Genomic DNA, 12,912 nt, shown 5'->3' on the forward strand with positions numbered 1-12,912 from the left:
GTTTCATTAGGCAGCATTTTAAATTGAATGTAATGTTTTCTATCAGAAAAAAACTGCTTATATATTTTATATAATACAACATAATATATGATAAGAAAAACCTAACCTAATCTTTACACGTCAAAATATATACTTTAAAATGTGAACATTTGAACGCGTCAAACAATCAAAATACCATCAACTTTTTTATCTCGTTATTTGCGCTTCCGATTCTTTTGTTTTTACATTCTTGAAAAAAAAAACCGTAAGATCATTCGTGCATGCCGTCGATATCAAAAGATGGGGAGGGAGGAGAGAAGAGGCTTCCTTCACGAGGACGATCAAGCATCGAACACAGTGTGTGTGTTGAGGGCCCAAGGGAGAGAATCGGTCCCGATCGCGCACGCCATGGTAACCGCGCGCTCCCTTCTGCCCCGTCGACGTATCGTCATCAAACTCCGATCGCGCGGCTTCGTGCGTCTTCGTTCGCACTCGGTCGTCTTCGGCGCGCGAGCGAGGCTAACTGGTCGACGGCGGCAGTCTCGCCGCACCAACCAGTTCAATTCCGCACGTAGACAGCGATCGGTGTTTTGTGTGCCCGGTCGTGTGCATCGCACGTTAGTGAATCGCGCATCGTGTCCGCCGACGTTTTAGTGATTATCGCGTGACTCTTCTCGCGTCCTGTAAACGGCATAAAGGAGAGAGAGAAAGATAAAGGGAAAGAGAGAGAGAGAGAGACGCATAAACACAAGCGTCCGTTGTTCCGTCGTTTCTCCGGAAGCAACGTACGCAGAGAAACGGAGCGGTAACGTGCGTTTATAAGACTTTACCAACCTATACACAGAGTGTGTTTGCGAGAGAGCCCCGCGCGCTGCACGGTGCCTCGAGGCAAATACCTGTGCCGACTTTCGAGCTGACTCGACGAGCGGGAGGCCGCTGCTGCTTGTTCGCTACCGCTCTTTCGGACGACGAAACGGCACGTTTTCTCGCGCGTATCTGTCTCTGCGCGCGAATCGGAGTATCACGCGGGCCGCGCGATAATGATTAAGTAGTGTGGCGATCGCGACGCCACCCTTTGCGCGCGCCTACGTGTGAACTCTCTCCCCCGCGAACAGTTTCGCGGACATTCCTACTCTTTCTGATTTTTCTTGTGATTCAAGTGTGACGTATATCCCGACCGATACTTGTTTATAAAAACCTGTCTGTCGCATACCATTCGTATTCGTAAGCGGCGCCGTAGCATCATCGCCGGCAGCCTCAAGTGTGTTCTCGGAACTACCTGTTGATTGAAGATTAACCCGGCGCGCTCTCAGTATATCAGTCACGAAAAGAAGAGCGACGTACTGTCACAACGTCGGAGTGGTGGCGTCGGCTGCACCGATGCCGACGACGGCGACGATGCGTGACGATTAGGGTGCGCGCAGCGGAAGGAACTTCCCTGTTGTATGTACACATATATACACGCACGTTTGGTGTGATCGCGCCGACTCGAGACCGATTAATGATGACCATGTTCGGCACCCTCGTGCAGAGGCTCACCTCGCCGGTGACCTCGCCGACGAGTCCGCGCCGGCGCTTTAAATCGCCGTCGCGCTGGGAGGTGCAGAGCGATCCGGAGGACGATCCGGCTGCGCCCGTGAGGAAGTCCAGGGCCAAGCATCTGCTGGACAAGCGCAAGAGCAAGAGCAGAACGCGCGGTCTTCACTCCTCGCAATCGGACCACTTGCAGATATGCAACGGCAACGGTTGGCACGAGACCGCTTTTCCGCTACGGGGCACCAAGAGTCTCGGCAGGCTCGACGGCATGAAAGAGGTAAGCCTGGAGTCTGTCTCTAAGAGATTGTGTAGATCCAATATATATTTAATCTGAACTCGCTGAATGCGTCGGTTAAACTTGATTTTAATTGAAAGCATTCACAATTGTTTCTTGCTTGTAAATAAATAATAAACAAATACAATGTCGGGTTTGCTCCGAAATTTAGCCGAGTGAAATTTTGGAGCAAAAGATATGAGATTTTATTTCTCTGATCGCGAAAAATAAACGTAACACATGTGTGCTACTACTGGAGTATAAAATAAGTAGAGTATAAAATCAGTGTGTGAAAATTTATGTAGTGAATAATCAGATTTTAATGCTTTTCAGTGATTTTATCTATGAAATCGTTTTATACAACTTACACTCTAATGATTATCTCTCTTATTTTGAAAATGATACGGAAAATAGTCTTGTACGTGTGTGTGTGTGTGAGAGAGAACGAGAATTATTTGTACATTAAAAACAGCTTATACACCAGCTAGAGAGTACACGTGTGTAAGCGCACACGTAGGAGAAATCATTAATTAAACCTGAAAGTTATCCTAAGTAAAGTCGTAATCTTACTTAATACGCAATGGAACGTGAGTTTCTATGTCTTTAAAATGAATCAGTTTCACTGCGGATATAATAATCACTTAGCGATCTTATTTCCTTTTTTTTTTAATCCTCTGCCGTAGTATAATCGACTTCGCTTATCTATCGAAAGTGTTCGCGAGTCAAAACGTGACGCATGTCTGTAAAATGTCGGTTATATCTTACACGTCAATTATTATATGAATTTATGTATTGGGTAATCTGCTGTTCCGGTAGAGTAGGTACCAGGCATTCGTAACTGACAACCACATTCTGCACGCTTACGCGGAATAGGTTGAGAATAAAAACGATAGTTTCATGAACAAGAAAAAGAGAGAGAGAGAGAAACAAGAAAAAAAGAAAAACACGCGCGCTTTGTAAATACACGATCGTCTTCTTGTTAACAATCTTTTTGAAGTGCGCGAGAAACTCGCGCTGACGTTACAATCGCTACGAGGAAGAAGTTGATGATGCAACACGAAAGACGGTAGAGAATTTATTTATGATAATTAGATTAGCTTATGTGTTGCTTAGAATATCGCGCGCTGAAAGGCGAAATTACTTCTCGATGGAATCACATAGTGTTCGTTTGAAAAAAGAAACACAATAAGATACTTTGATGCCGCCTTATCGAATTGGCTCTTCTAAAACTACTATGTAATAGATAACAGTTTAAATCAACGTGCTGACTTGTGTCTGATGTTTGAAATTACTTAATCATCTCTGATCTCGGACCAATCTCCAGATCATATCTAACGGAGCAAGAGTATATATGTTGCGCGAGTAAAGTTGCTCTTTTGAAAGAAGGAAAAAAATCACAGGCTTTTGTGTATTATCAGAATTCTTTTATTTTGATATTTTCTCAGGCCAGTATATTCTTTCAGGCCAGATGTCTCTCTTTTGTAATCCGACTTATTCTTCACTTTTAATTAAACCGAGCCCAGAATGCTCGCCTATTGTGCGTGCGTACCGTAACCTGATTATATAATTACGCCCCGTAACGTAACACACGTTTTTTTACATCAATGCTCGCGTGCAAAATTCGCACGTGTTGATTATGTGGCGCGGCGTATATTGCGGCATTTCCTTCTTTCGATCATATTATAATATCCTATACGCTCAATTTGCATTTTATATACTCTACTTCGGAAGAATTGGCATAAGAATTCGCGCATTAATGTGTTCGCAAAACGATTTGCTGTGAAAGTGGTACAGGTCACTTTTTGAAAACCATTGAATTGAAAGCGCGCAAACGTGAGCAAATTCTCAAATCGCATAAAAACAGAACGCCAGCATATTTCAGAAACAGCGGTCTCGGAATTGCGTCGAGAAAGAAAGGTGAGAAAAACAAAAGGTTTTACGAACGCGAATGTTTTCACGGTTTTTTTTTTACACTGTTTGAAATGCGTTAAAAATTTCAGATTTACTCCGGCGAATCGTTTAAGAAATCATCGAGACCAAATTACACAAATTATTTTATTTCTCGCGACAAATTGAGACACGTTACTTAAAAACGAAAGATGTTTGAGAGAATTAAGAAACAGCTTACGAGCGAGATTCGAATTTGTGTTCGTTCGAATATTACTATTTATAAATCTGTTATTACTATCACGGAAAAGTGACTGATATAGCCAGCGTGTGTTTGCATCGACGCGTAAACGGAACGGATACGAGGCGAGAAAAAGTTGGCCGCAGTTGTCGGCACCTGCGATTGTTTGTTTACCATCGGACGAGGTCATCGAGCGAAACGATGATACTCGCCAGCACTTGCCGAACCACTCGGTCTTCACGCATTTATTACATGCGATACGTTTACATATGTTTGATCACGTTCAATCGTTAATTTACGTTATCTGCTGCGCGATAATATGACTGATAATATGTATTTTAGTGTCGCGTAAAAACCAAAAAGAAATAAGAAAACTGAAAATTCACGCAATCGGGGTACACACAGATAGAACAGGATAAACATAGAAAAATAGTTACACGATACGCTCGTCGAAAAAAAATGTAATATTAAATAATATACAAAATGTTTTACACATCGATATGATTTGTGCGCGTAAATTTCGGAGAGCTCACATCTATTTTAAAAATCTCAATGTTAACAGAACAGGCTTGTTTATGATGCTACCGAACAACCTCCTCGCGCTCGTCAGTTGTTAACACAACCGTCTGTGTAACATCCACTTTTGTTTGCGCTACTATTTCACGATCCTCACACATATCTTCGGTGTGAGTTTCTTTTAATTGGATAAACGCGCGAGAGCAAATACAGTTGCCGAGTAATTTCGGCGCCGTCCGAAATGGTTTTTCTGTGTTATATTAACTTTCTATTTTACAAAGCGTTAATTGCGCGCGTATGTGTGTGTGTGCGACTTACTCGATAATCGATTTACAGCGGCGTGATGCGGAATCGTGTGCGATTCTCTCTTTCTCCGCCGCGTAATATTTTATCGCCGTCGACTTTCACGACGCGGCACGAATACGTGTTACTATAAATTGTTCGGGCTTGCTGCCACCCTTTACCTCCTAACCTTGCTCTTGCGCGATCAAAAGCCCGGGGAACGTACGAATACTCACCTCACCGTAAAATCGTCGGCTTTCACCGAGAGCGTAATACGACGAACCGTCAAACCGTGTTCGTAATTCGTGCAAATTGAGCGCGCACACAAGCACAGCCCGCTCATGTAGTTCTTGTCGACGGACGCGAAATCACGTTACGTCGCCGAAATTACACGCACACACACGTTTTGGATTGGTACCGCGGAAACCGAATGTAGCCCGTCGGACTTGGTTATTCGAAGTCGGTGGAAGTGAAACGCGAAAACCGACCGCGTCGTTATTAACTCATTAGATTCCGGGAAATTTTTACTCGAATATTCATAATAGTGAAGTAATCTGTCTAGTAATTTACTCGGTAGTAATTTGACCGAGTAATTTACCCAGAAACCCAGGCTCTCGTCGTTAAATGGCACATATTACTGAAAAACTGTAATTTTCTTCTTTTATAACCACTACGTTTACAACCACTAAAAAAAGATAAGGTAGAAAAGATATTTTTGTGGTTGGACCATTGTGCTCGTACAGACACACGGTGTTGCACATGTATGTGTCCTCTCTTTTGAAACACTAAACTCTGAATAAATTTGCACTTAGTAACAGAAAAAGAGAGATCATTTGTTGACGTAACTAAATTTGCAAAATTAAACCTCGCCCAATGTGCGCGCGGATGATAGAGAAAAACTTGTTCGTCAAGAATCGGTTTACGTATATTCGAGCGCGCTGCATATTTCTCTTGCGCTGAAAAAAAAAAAAAAAAAACTGTTCGTCGTGCTTTTTGCGGTGCAAGTGCCGGCCGCGGTGGTGCACTCGTGACCATGCACAAACTTGCGTAGCGGCCTCTGCGGGGTCATTAAGTGTCGTCCTCGGCCGCGGCCGGAGAGCGATGCAATTCGTAATTCGACGAAATTGCGTGGCTCTTTAACGACCTTCAGTATTTGAACGACGACCCACCAAGAAGCGCGCGGCTTTGTGCGCGCTTCTTCACACACACGAACGCGCCACATACACGGGACCGAAGGGGGCATTAAGGCCGCCATTAAAAGCGGACCTTGCCAAATGTTCGTAATTCGAGCGACTCTTAACGACGACATCGCCCTACCCGGCCAGTGTGTTACAGAATCCTCCATCACCACCTCCATCGAAGCCTCTCTTCCTCGTTACCTTCTCCTCCCCCGCCTTTCTCGTGACTCGGGTTTTTTTCTCCTTCACCCATAGAAGGGTACTTGCGAGGCGCCATTAATTTCGCGAGCGAATCAAAAAAGGAAAAGTGTGGCGGACAAACGCGTTAGCGATCCCTCACGGACCCGCGGTCCTTACGGTAGGGATTCTACACGATAGTGAAGCGAATTAAGTGGACGTGTTATTTACACGCTATTTATATTCCGTGCGAATTCTGTGCTTATTTGCGTAAAAGTTTTGACTGCAAATATATCAATTTATAAACGTGTCTAAAAAATAATCGCGTACACCGCACGGAAAGTAATTTTTCGCGAATATTTTTTTTTTTTTTATCGAAATAAGTGAGAAGAAACAAGTAAGGAAGTTGTGTATTAAAACAAGAGCAAATAGAAACGTCTACTTGCGGGCGCACACTTGTTTTTCTCTACCGCGTTAATGTTCCACTTAACCTCAATTTCACTCTTGTAAAGAGCAATAATGAAGCATTCGCCGTTCTATCGAGCCGTTATCGATGTTCTCATTAAACAGCAATCTTTTATGTACGGTAGCGGTAATATAGCTTAATTCTCTCAAATTGCATTAACGCGCACGTGTTTTTTTTTTGTTTTTGTTTTTGTAGATTCAACCGTGCTAAAAATTTACACAGGAAAAAGAGACAAGGAATATCCGCAAAAACATTTGTATAATGTTTGAGTGAATAAAACACGCGCAACTCTTTCGCAAAAAGAACGTGTAAGGGAGATGTAACGAGAGTGACTTTACCACTTGATTCGCTACCGGCCTCCGTGCAAACTCACTATTAACGATCCTGCCCTTCTCTCGGACGAGCCGAGAGGGACAGAGAGAAGGGTGAGAGAACGTTGTCTACCGCTTGCAACTGCACTCGAGATAAGGATCTGTGCAGCTAGTTAAATCGCGGCGCAGCGAGCGAGAGCGCGCGAGAGACACGAGGAAGTCCCGACGCGTTTGCCTACACACTGCCTTGTTTCGGCGCACGATAACATCGACGATCGCGCAAGTGATGGAGCACGGTAGCCAAATCCCGAACACCGAACATTGCCCGGTGAATAGTTGGCTTTTTTTCTGAAACTTATTTCAGAGCTCTCGCTCGTTGTTTTACGATCGACCCGCTACAAGATCCTTGAACGTCCGCAGTCCTCGTACCAGCATTCTTGGTTTTGCGTCCGGCCTTGATACTGTCAAAGGACGAATTATTCTCGTCCAAAACGCGTAATTTGTGAGAACTCTTATTTTAATTGATAAGCTCTTAGCAGAGTGTAAAATTTGCGGCTAGAAATTTCATACACAACAAACATGTCAATTAACGTGTGAATTTTTAATTGTGAGTAAACTCAAAAAAAAAAAAAAACGTGCGATATGACAGCAAGTCTCTCCGCGCGAATGATAACAAGCGAAAAATTAATTCGCGCGTTCGGCAAGCGCGAACAACGCGTTTCGATAGACGACTAAAAACCCATATATGCGTCGCAAAGCGGCCTTATAAGGGGAGCATTGGTGAACCGAGGATTTCCTACGGACTGTTGTCTGCACGAACATTCCGAGACTCTGAATCAAACCGCGTTCGTCCAGTTTCTCTACGGCTGCTGCCGTGAGGAACGTGGATCTGACACCGATCGCGAACGTATGAGACGTCATCTCTCCGACGTCCGTATAGGTAAAAACGCTACGCTCGTCTGTTCGGAGATTCGACGACCGTGATTACGTGGAATCCGTTAAAGAAGAACGTCCCGCCTTTCTGTGTCGTGAGAGCTACTGTAGTAGACACACACTGCCAATTTTGTCGTTCTCACGCGGTGCGTTTGTCATATCTCTATTTTTTTTTTATTTTTTTTTTCGAACAAAACAAACGGAAGACATGACATTTCGCCTTTTTGTGTTTGACACTTACAAAACGTCAGAATTAGAAATATTTTGCTGCAGTTACGCAGCATCGAATATATTTTGAAATTAAATCACACAAGACATTTTTAATAAAATGTCTTGTGTGATAAATAAAAATTTTTTTATACAAACCACACCATAGCATACTTATACGTGATAAATGTCAAACGTCTGCGCATCTTTAACTCGAAGTCACAAGTTGTTGTTTGGCGGCGCGGGTTTAAATGTCGAGATTTAAGTCATCGAGCGACTTAATTCGGCGTGTATTCATTAGCAGCGGCCGACACACTGTTGGTTGGACAGGTCGCCATAACTCATTATAATAATTTAATGTCGGGACGAGAAGAATCCTCTTTTCTCCCTTCACGGTGGAGCAAATCGATGCGCGCGGGATTTCGGCGGGATTCGCGTGTCCATAGATGTCAGTTTCTTCACCGGCCCATTGTTCATCGCGGCTTGAAAGGACGGACAGGGCAGGAAGAAATGCTAATTGTGAATATGAAAATCGCGGCAGGGGTGTCCGACGCATAAGCTCTCGTTCTTTACGAGGCACGGTCTTCGGCTACGCAGAAGAGCGACTCGCGCGTCTCGCTTTTTTTCACGATCCCTTTTGAAATCCTCGGAACGAGGGAGTTATGACGCTCGCCGTCCTTGACATTCGCGACGCGACAAGATTTCAGACGATTCCGCGCTCCCAGCTCGCGAAAAGAAAACAAAACGATGATTCTTCGATTCAACGGTCGAGCAGAGAACACCCTATTATGGTGCAAGTATATAAATTTTTTTTTTTTTTATTGTTTGTTTTTTTTTAGTTTACACAAATGTCTCCCGCGTTCGAAGCAACAGATAGAATGCGAAACGTGCGGCGATCATTTTTTGCTGATTTTATTTTCGTTCTCGGACTCCGAAATTCCGCTCGTCAACATGTTTTGTTCGTCCGATTTGAAGTCATGCAACATGGATTTGATAAAATCTTGTTTTCAATGTGGCCCGAGCATATATGCAGAACGTCCGAATAACAAAACGATTCGGCCATAGCATTCTTTTGTCCTTCTCTCTTTGTTCAAAACGAATTTCTCCTGCAACGTCCTTGATCCTTCCTAGAACGTGCGCTAGACAATTCCTCTCGCGCGGTATTTCTATTCGCGAACGCGGTGACATTTGCGAGCGCGGAGACGTGAAAAAATGAGACAATGGAATTGAACGAGGTGAGAAGAAAAAGACGCTAAATTGGCGTCAACAGGAAGTTCCGACCGGGTCGATTTGCTATTCTAGTTTGTTGCGGTATTCGAAATTGCTCGACAGCGCGTCAATTAGCGCCGAGCTTTACTACGAGATCTGGTCGCGATATGATATCTCTTACGGGATAATTTCAGAGATTGTAAATCTCTCTCGTCTTCGTGTACGTCGAATGCACTTGTAGTTCGACATTTATCATTTATTTTGTTTTTAAATCGCTCGTTTATTCTTAATTATATCCAATTTCCTCCCGAAACACGTCATTTCAGCGTCTTTCGCCTTGTACAGTTGAAACAATCATCCACGGACAATTGTGTGATTTACACACTTGTAAATACGAACGCGCAATTTTTTTTGTGTCGATTTACGACACAGTTACGCTACGGTTTTATGAATGAAACTCGAAACAAACGTGACGCATCGAAATAATTATTTTTCGCTAATATCTCACAGGCTTGTAAAAATGATTGATTATTGAGAAAGAGAAACAAGTCCGAATTTAGGATTTGAGAATGCAAAAGAGAGGATTTCCAGACTTGTTGCGATTCGAGTCAAGAAAAAATATAAGCCGAAAAATTCGAAAATATAAGCTGTACGTATACAAAAAGATACTCAAGATGCTCTTTGTTTTCAAACTGCGTTCATTCTTTTAAACGCTGCAACAACATCGAGATATTGTGCGTACAAGATTCAACAAATAAATCCGATGTACATTTCCATTGACATTTCTTGGAACGACTGATGCTTGTTCAGATAACAGGTTTTTTTTTTTTGTTCTCGCGCATTAACGCGCAATATGTTGCGCGTCGATCTCGCGTGAATCACAGACACTCGATTCAAAAGCAACGTTTGTTAGAATTGTTATTGCATATAAACGGCGCGACGACTTATCGCGCACCGGGCGCACCTGTTTGCCAAAGTCTATCAAACTAATTGAGCGCAATTTCAGAGCGCAGTCCGCATTGTGTTACTATAATAGCGCTTAATTGCACTCCCGTTTGCGGCTTTTTACCGGTATGTGGCGAAAATACGACGACAAACGTACGCAAGGCCGTGCAGCAGTTCACAGAGGATTATGTTGCGTTTATGTTCCGCCGAGGAAATAAACGCTTCGTCCTCACTTGTCCGACTTCCTAGTCCAAGGCTGGTCATTAACTGTCGAGAAAATTCTGACTTACGCTATCTTGCCCACGGTAATCGCGGTAATTAAATTTGTGGCGATTTCTTGTTCTGTAACTTGAGTTCCACTCGTCGCCGCGTTTCATTTCGGAGTTTGTGTGGTTAAGGGAGCATGATAAATCTGGATATATATATATTTTTTTTTTTCAAGTAGTACTTATCTGTCAAATTAATTTTTTACAGTAAAAATTATAGAGTTGCTTCAATTAAAGTCGACGTCACAGGTTACCAAAAATAAACAATTCATTCAATTGCATACATATGTGATTAATTTAATATCTAGATTCTTAATCTATCCGCTGTGTGCAATAATATTGCATCAACAGAATATATTTCACTTAAACTGATGCTGTTGATTCAACATAATTTTTTTTCGTGCGGTACTAACAAACAAAATAAGTAAAAAATAATGTTTACGAAATTATATTGAATGTTTAATATCGTGAAACTTTATAATTTGTATTATGAAATTAAAAATAATAAGTCTGAAGAGAAATTATCTTCTCTAGAGAGCGCGCATTTGCATTTTTATATTCTCTCTCGTTTGTTAATGGTGCAAAACAGTTAGTTTGACGCATCGCGCAGGCAAACAGGTTAAACACAATATATACCGCGTACCCTTTCGTGTAAATCCCATGTAAATGCGATTTTTAATACGTACTTTAGTATAATCGTGAGGTCAAAAGATCACCGTCGAACTTTCTACGTCAGCCGTAAGGCATCTCCCGTGCTCATTAATAATGATACTTTCTCGTTTCTGCTTGCGACCGATGCACCTTGCAACTCACGCACCTGCTTTCGGGCACCTTTATTGAGAATCGCGAGAGAAATTTCTCCGCTGCAAACTTTATATATCGTATTCTAAAGATTGTTTTTTTTTTTTTTTTTTATTCAAAATAGCCCACGTCCGCACGATTTTGTAATCTTCTTCCGTTTACCTATCGTTTAAACACACTTCGATTTCTCTTTTCGAAGTGAGATCGTTTTGTTTGATCAGAGAGAAACCGATTCGTCGAATTAGTGAAACTTATCTCTACATTTTTGTCTTTTGAACGCACGACACACACATCCGACACTGTACACATTTTATCGCAATTCTATTATATTAACAAATCGGATCAGAAAGTGTTAAAATTAGTTTTTGTTCCGGCTTTATTGTAACCTCAATCTTTACGCTATAATTTACACAAATTTTGTTTTAGATAATAAAACTAAAACAAGGCCGTTCAATATTTTTACTATTTAATTATTCATTTTAATTATTTATTTTTTTTTTTATTGTCGGCGGAACCGACATGTAAGAAATACTTGTCTTGCACTTATGATTCTAAATTTTCCTCATTAGGCAAACTAATATTTCTCTTTTCTCACAAAAACAAGATGTTCTTTGCCCACTTAACAACTCGGAGAAAATAAAAACAAGTGTATTTGACACGAAGCCCTTTGCCTCGTTGGCACTCGTTTAGCTCGTACTTTCGTCCGTGTAATCCAGTTTACCGAGTCCTTGTCGAGTGGCTTTCTAGTGATTAAAGTCTCGTTCACGACCCTCTTCTCGGAGGTCTCGTTAAAATACTTTCATTCTTCGCTCGCATTCACGATAATACGCCATTTAAAATGTTTTTTATTCGCCGTATCACGAAACAACGTCGTTTCTTTTTAATAATTCGTTTTTTTTTTTTTTTAATATACTTTATAGGAACGAGGTCACGCCCCACGATAGAAAAAAAAAAAAAAAGTACAATACGTGATTTTCCGCGCAAGACCGACGGTCTCTCATAATGGGTGTATAACAGTATCCCTCCTTCCTCTCCCTTGAAGAAAACTGTACACGGAAACTCAATTGACGCGAAACACTTCGACGATAATGCGCCTCACCTCTTCGCCGGCGCGGCGCACGCTCCGTTAGAGGAGATGCAATATTATCGGGGGCTTCGCCATTCTTTCGTTATGGAGAAGATAGATACGATCTCTTTCTCTTCGGAGGGTTCTCTCATAATTCAATTCCATGAAACTCCCACAGCTTTCGTGCGAAACTCTCCGCGCGTCGTAATCGGCCCGTATTTTCCCCGATGTGCTTTATAACGCGTAATAGGAACGCGCGGTCGACGCGAGGGCAAGGAAGAGGAGGCAACGGGGAGGAAAGATAAAAGGATCGATCGCGGTGGGTGAATCGAGTATATATGCATTACACAGTTCGATCGCTCGCACCGAATGCGTGGATTGAATATAAGCGTGTGCTGCAACAGTCCTGGCTTGCTTATGTTGAAACTGGATTAGCTCGCGAACGATCACGTCATGAGCTCGCAGATAAAAGAATCTTTAGTCTTTTTCCCGTTGCCGTGAATGAGTGAGAGAGTACCGATTTGCGCGTTAACTATCTGTGCGTATTGATTACAATTTTTCTCAATATTCGCGTAAATATTAATTGAAAAAAAAAATCTGCACATACGTTTGCCGCGATATGTAAAAGCGTAACACAA

At 42.3% G+C, this 12,912-nt stretch overlaps 1 protein-coding gene across 3 annotated transcripts in view; it reads left to right on the plus strand.

The window, feature by feature from the left end:
- LOC109856291 (rho GTPase-activating protein 20-like) overlaps nucleotides 1-12,912 on the plus strand; it is a 175,965-nt gene that overhangs the window by 86,163 nt on the left and 76,890 nt on the right. The window contains exon 1 of one of the 3 annotated variants that reach the window (XM_020431391.1): nucleotides 538-1,792. The exons of the other annotated variants lie outside the window; for them this stretch is intronic. Within the exon in view, the coding sequence (XP_020286980.1) occupies nucleotides 1,481-1,792 (312 nt within the window). The 5' untranslated portion in view covers nucleotides 538-1,480. Of the gene's footprint in view, nucleotides 1-537; nucleotides 1,793-12,912 lie in introns of those variants that run through there. 3 annotated transcript variants of the gene reach the window in all.

This window comes from Pseudomyrmex gracilis, unplaced genomic scaffold (assembly GCF_002006095.1).
Source record: "Pseudomyrmex gracilis isolate BER0280 unplaced genomic scaffold, ASM200609v1 scaffold_113, whole genome shotgun sequence".
Classification (NCBI taxonomy): Eukaryota; Metazoa; Arthropoda; class Insecta; order Hymenoptera; family Formicidae; genus Pseudomyrmex; species Pseudomyrmex gracilis.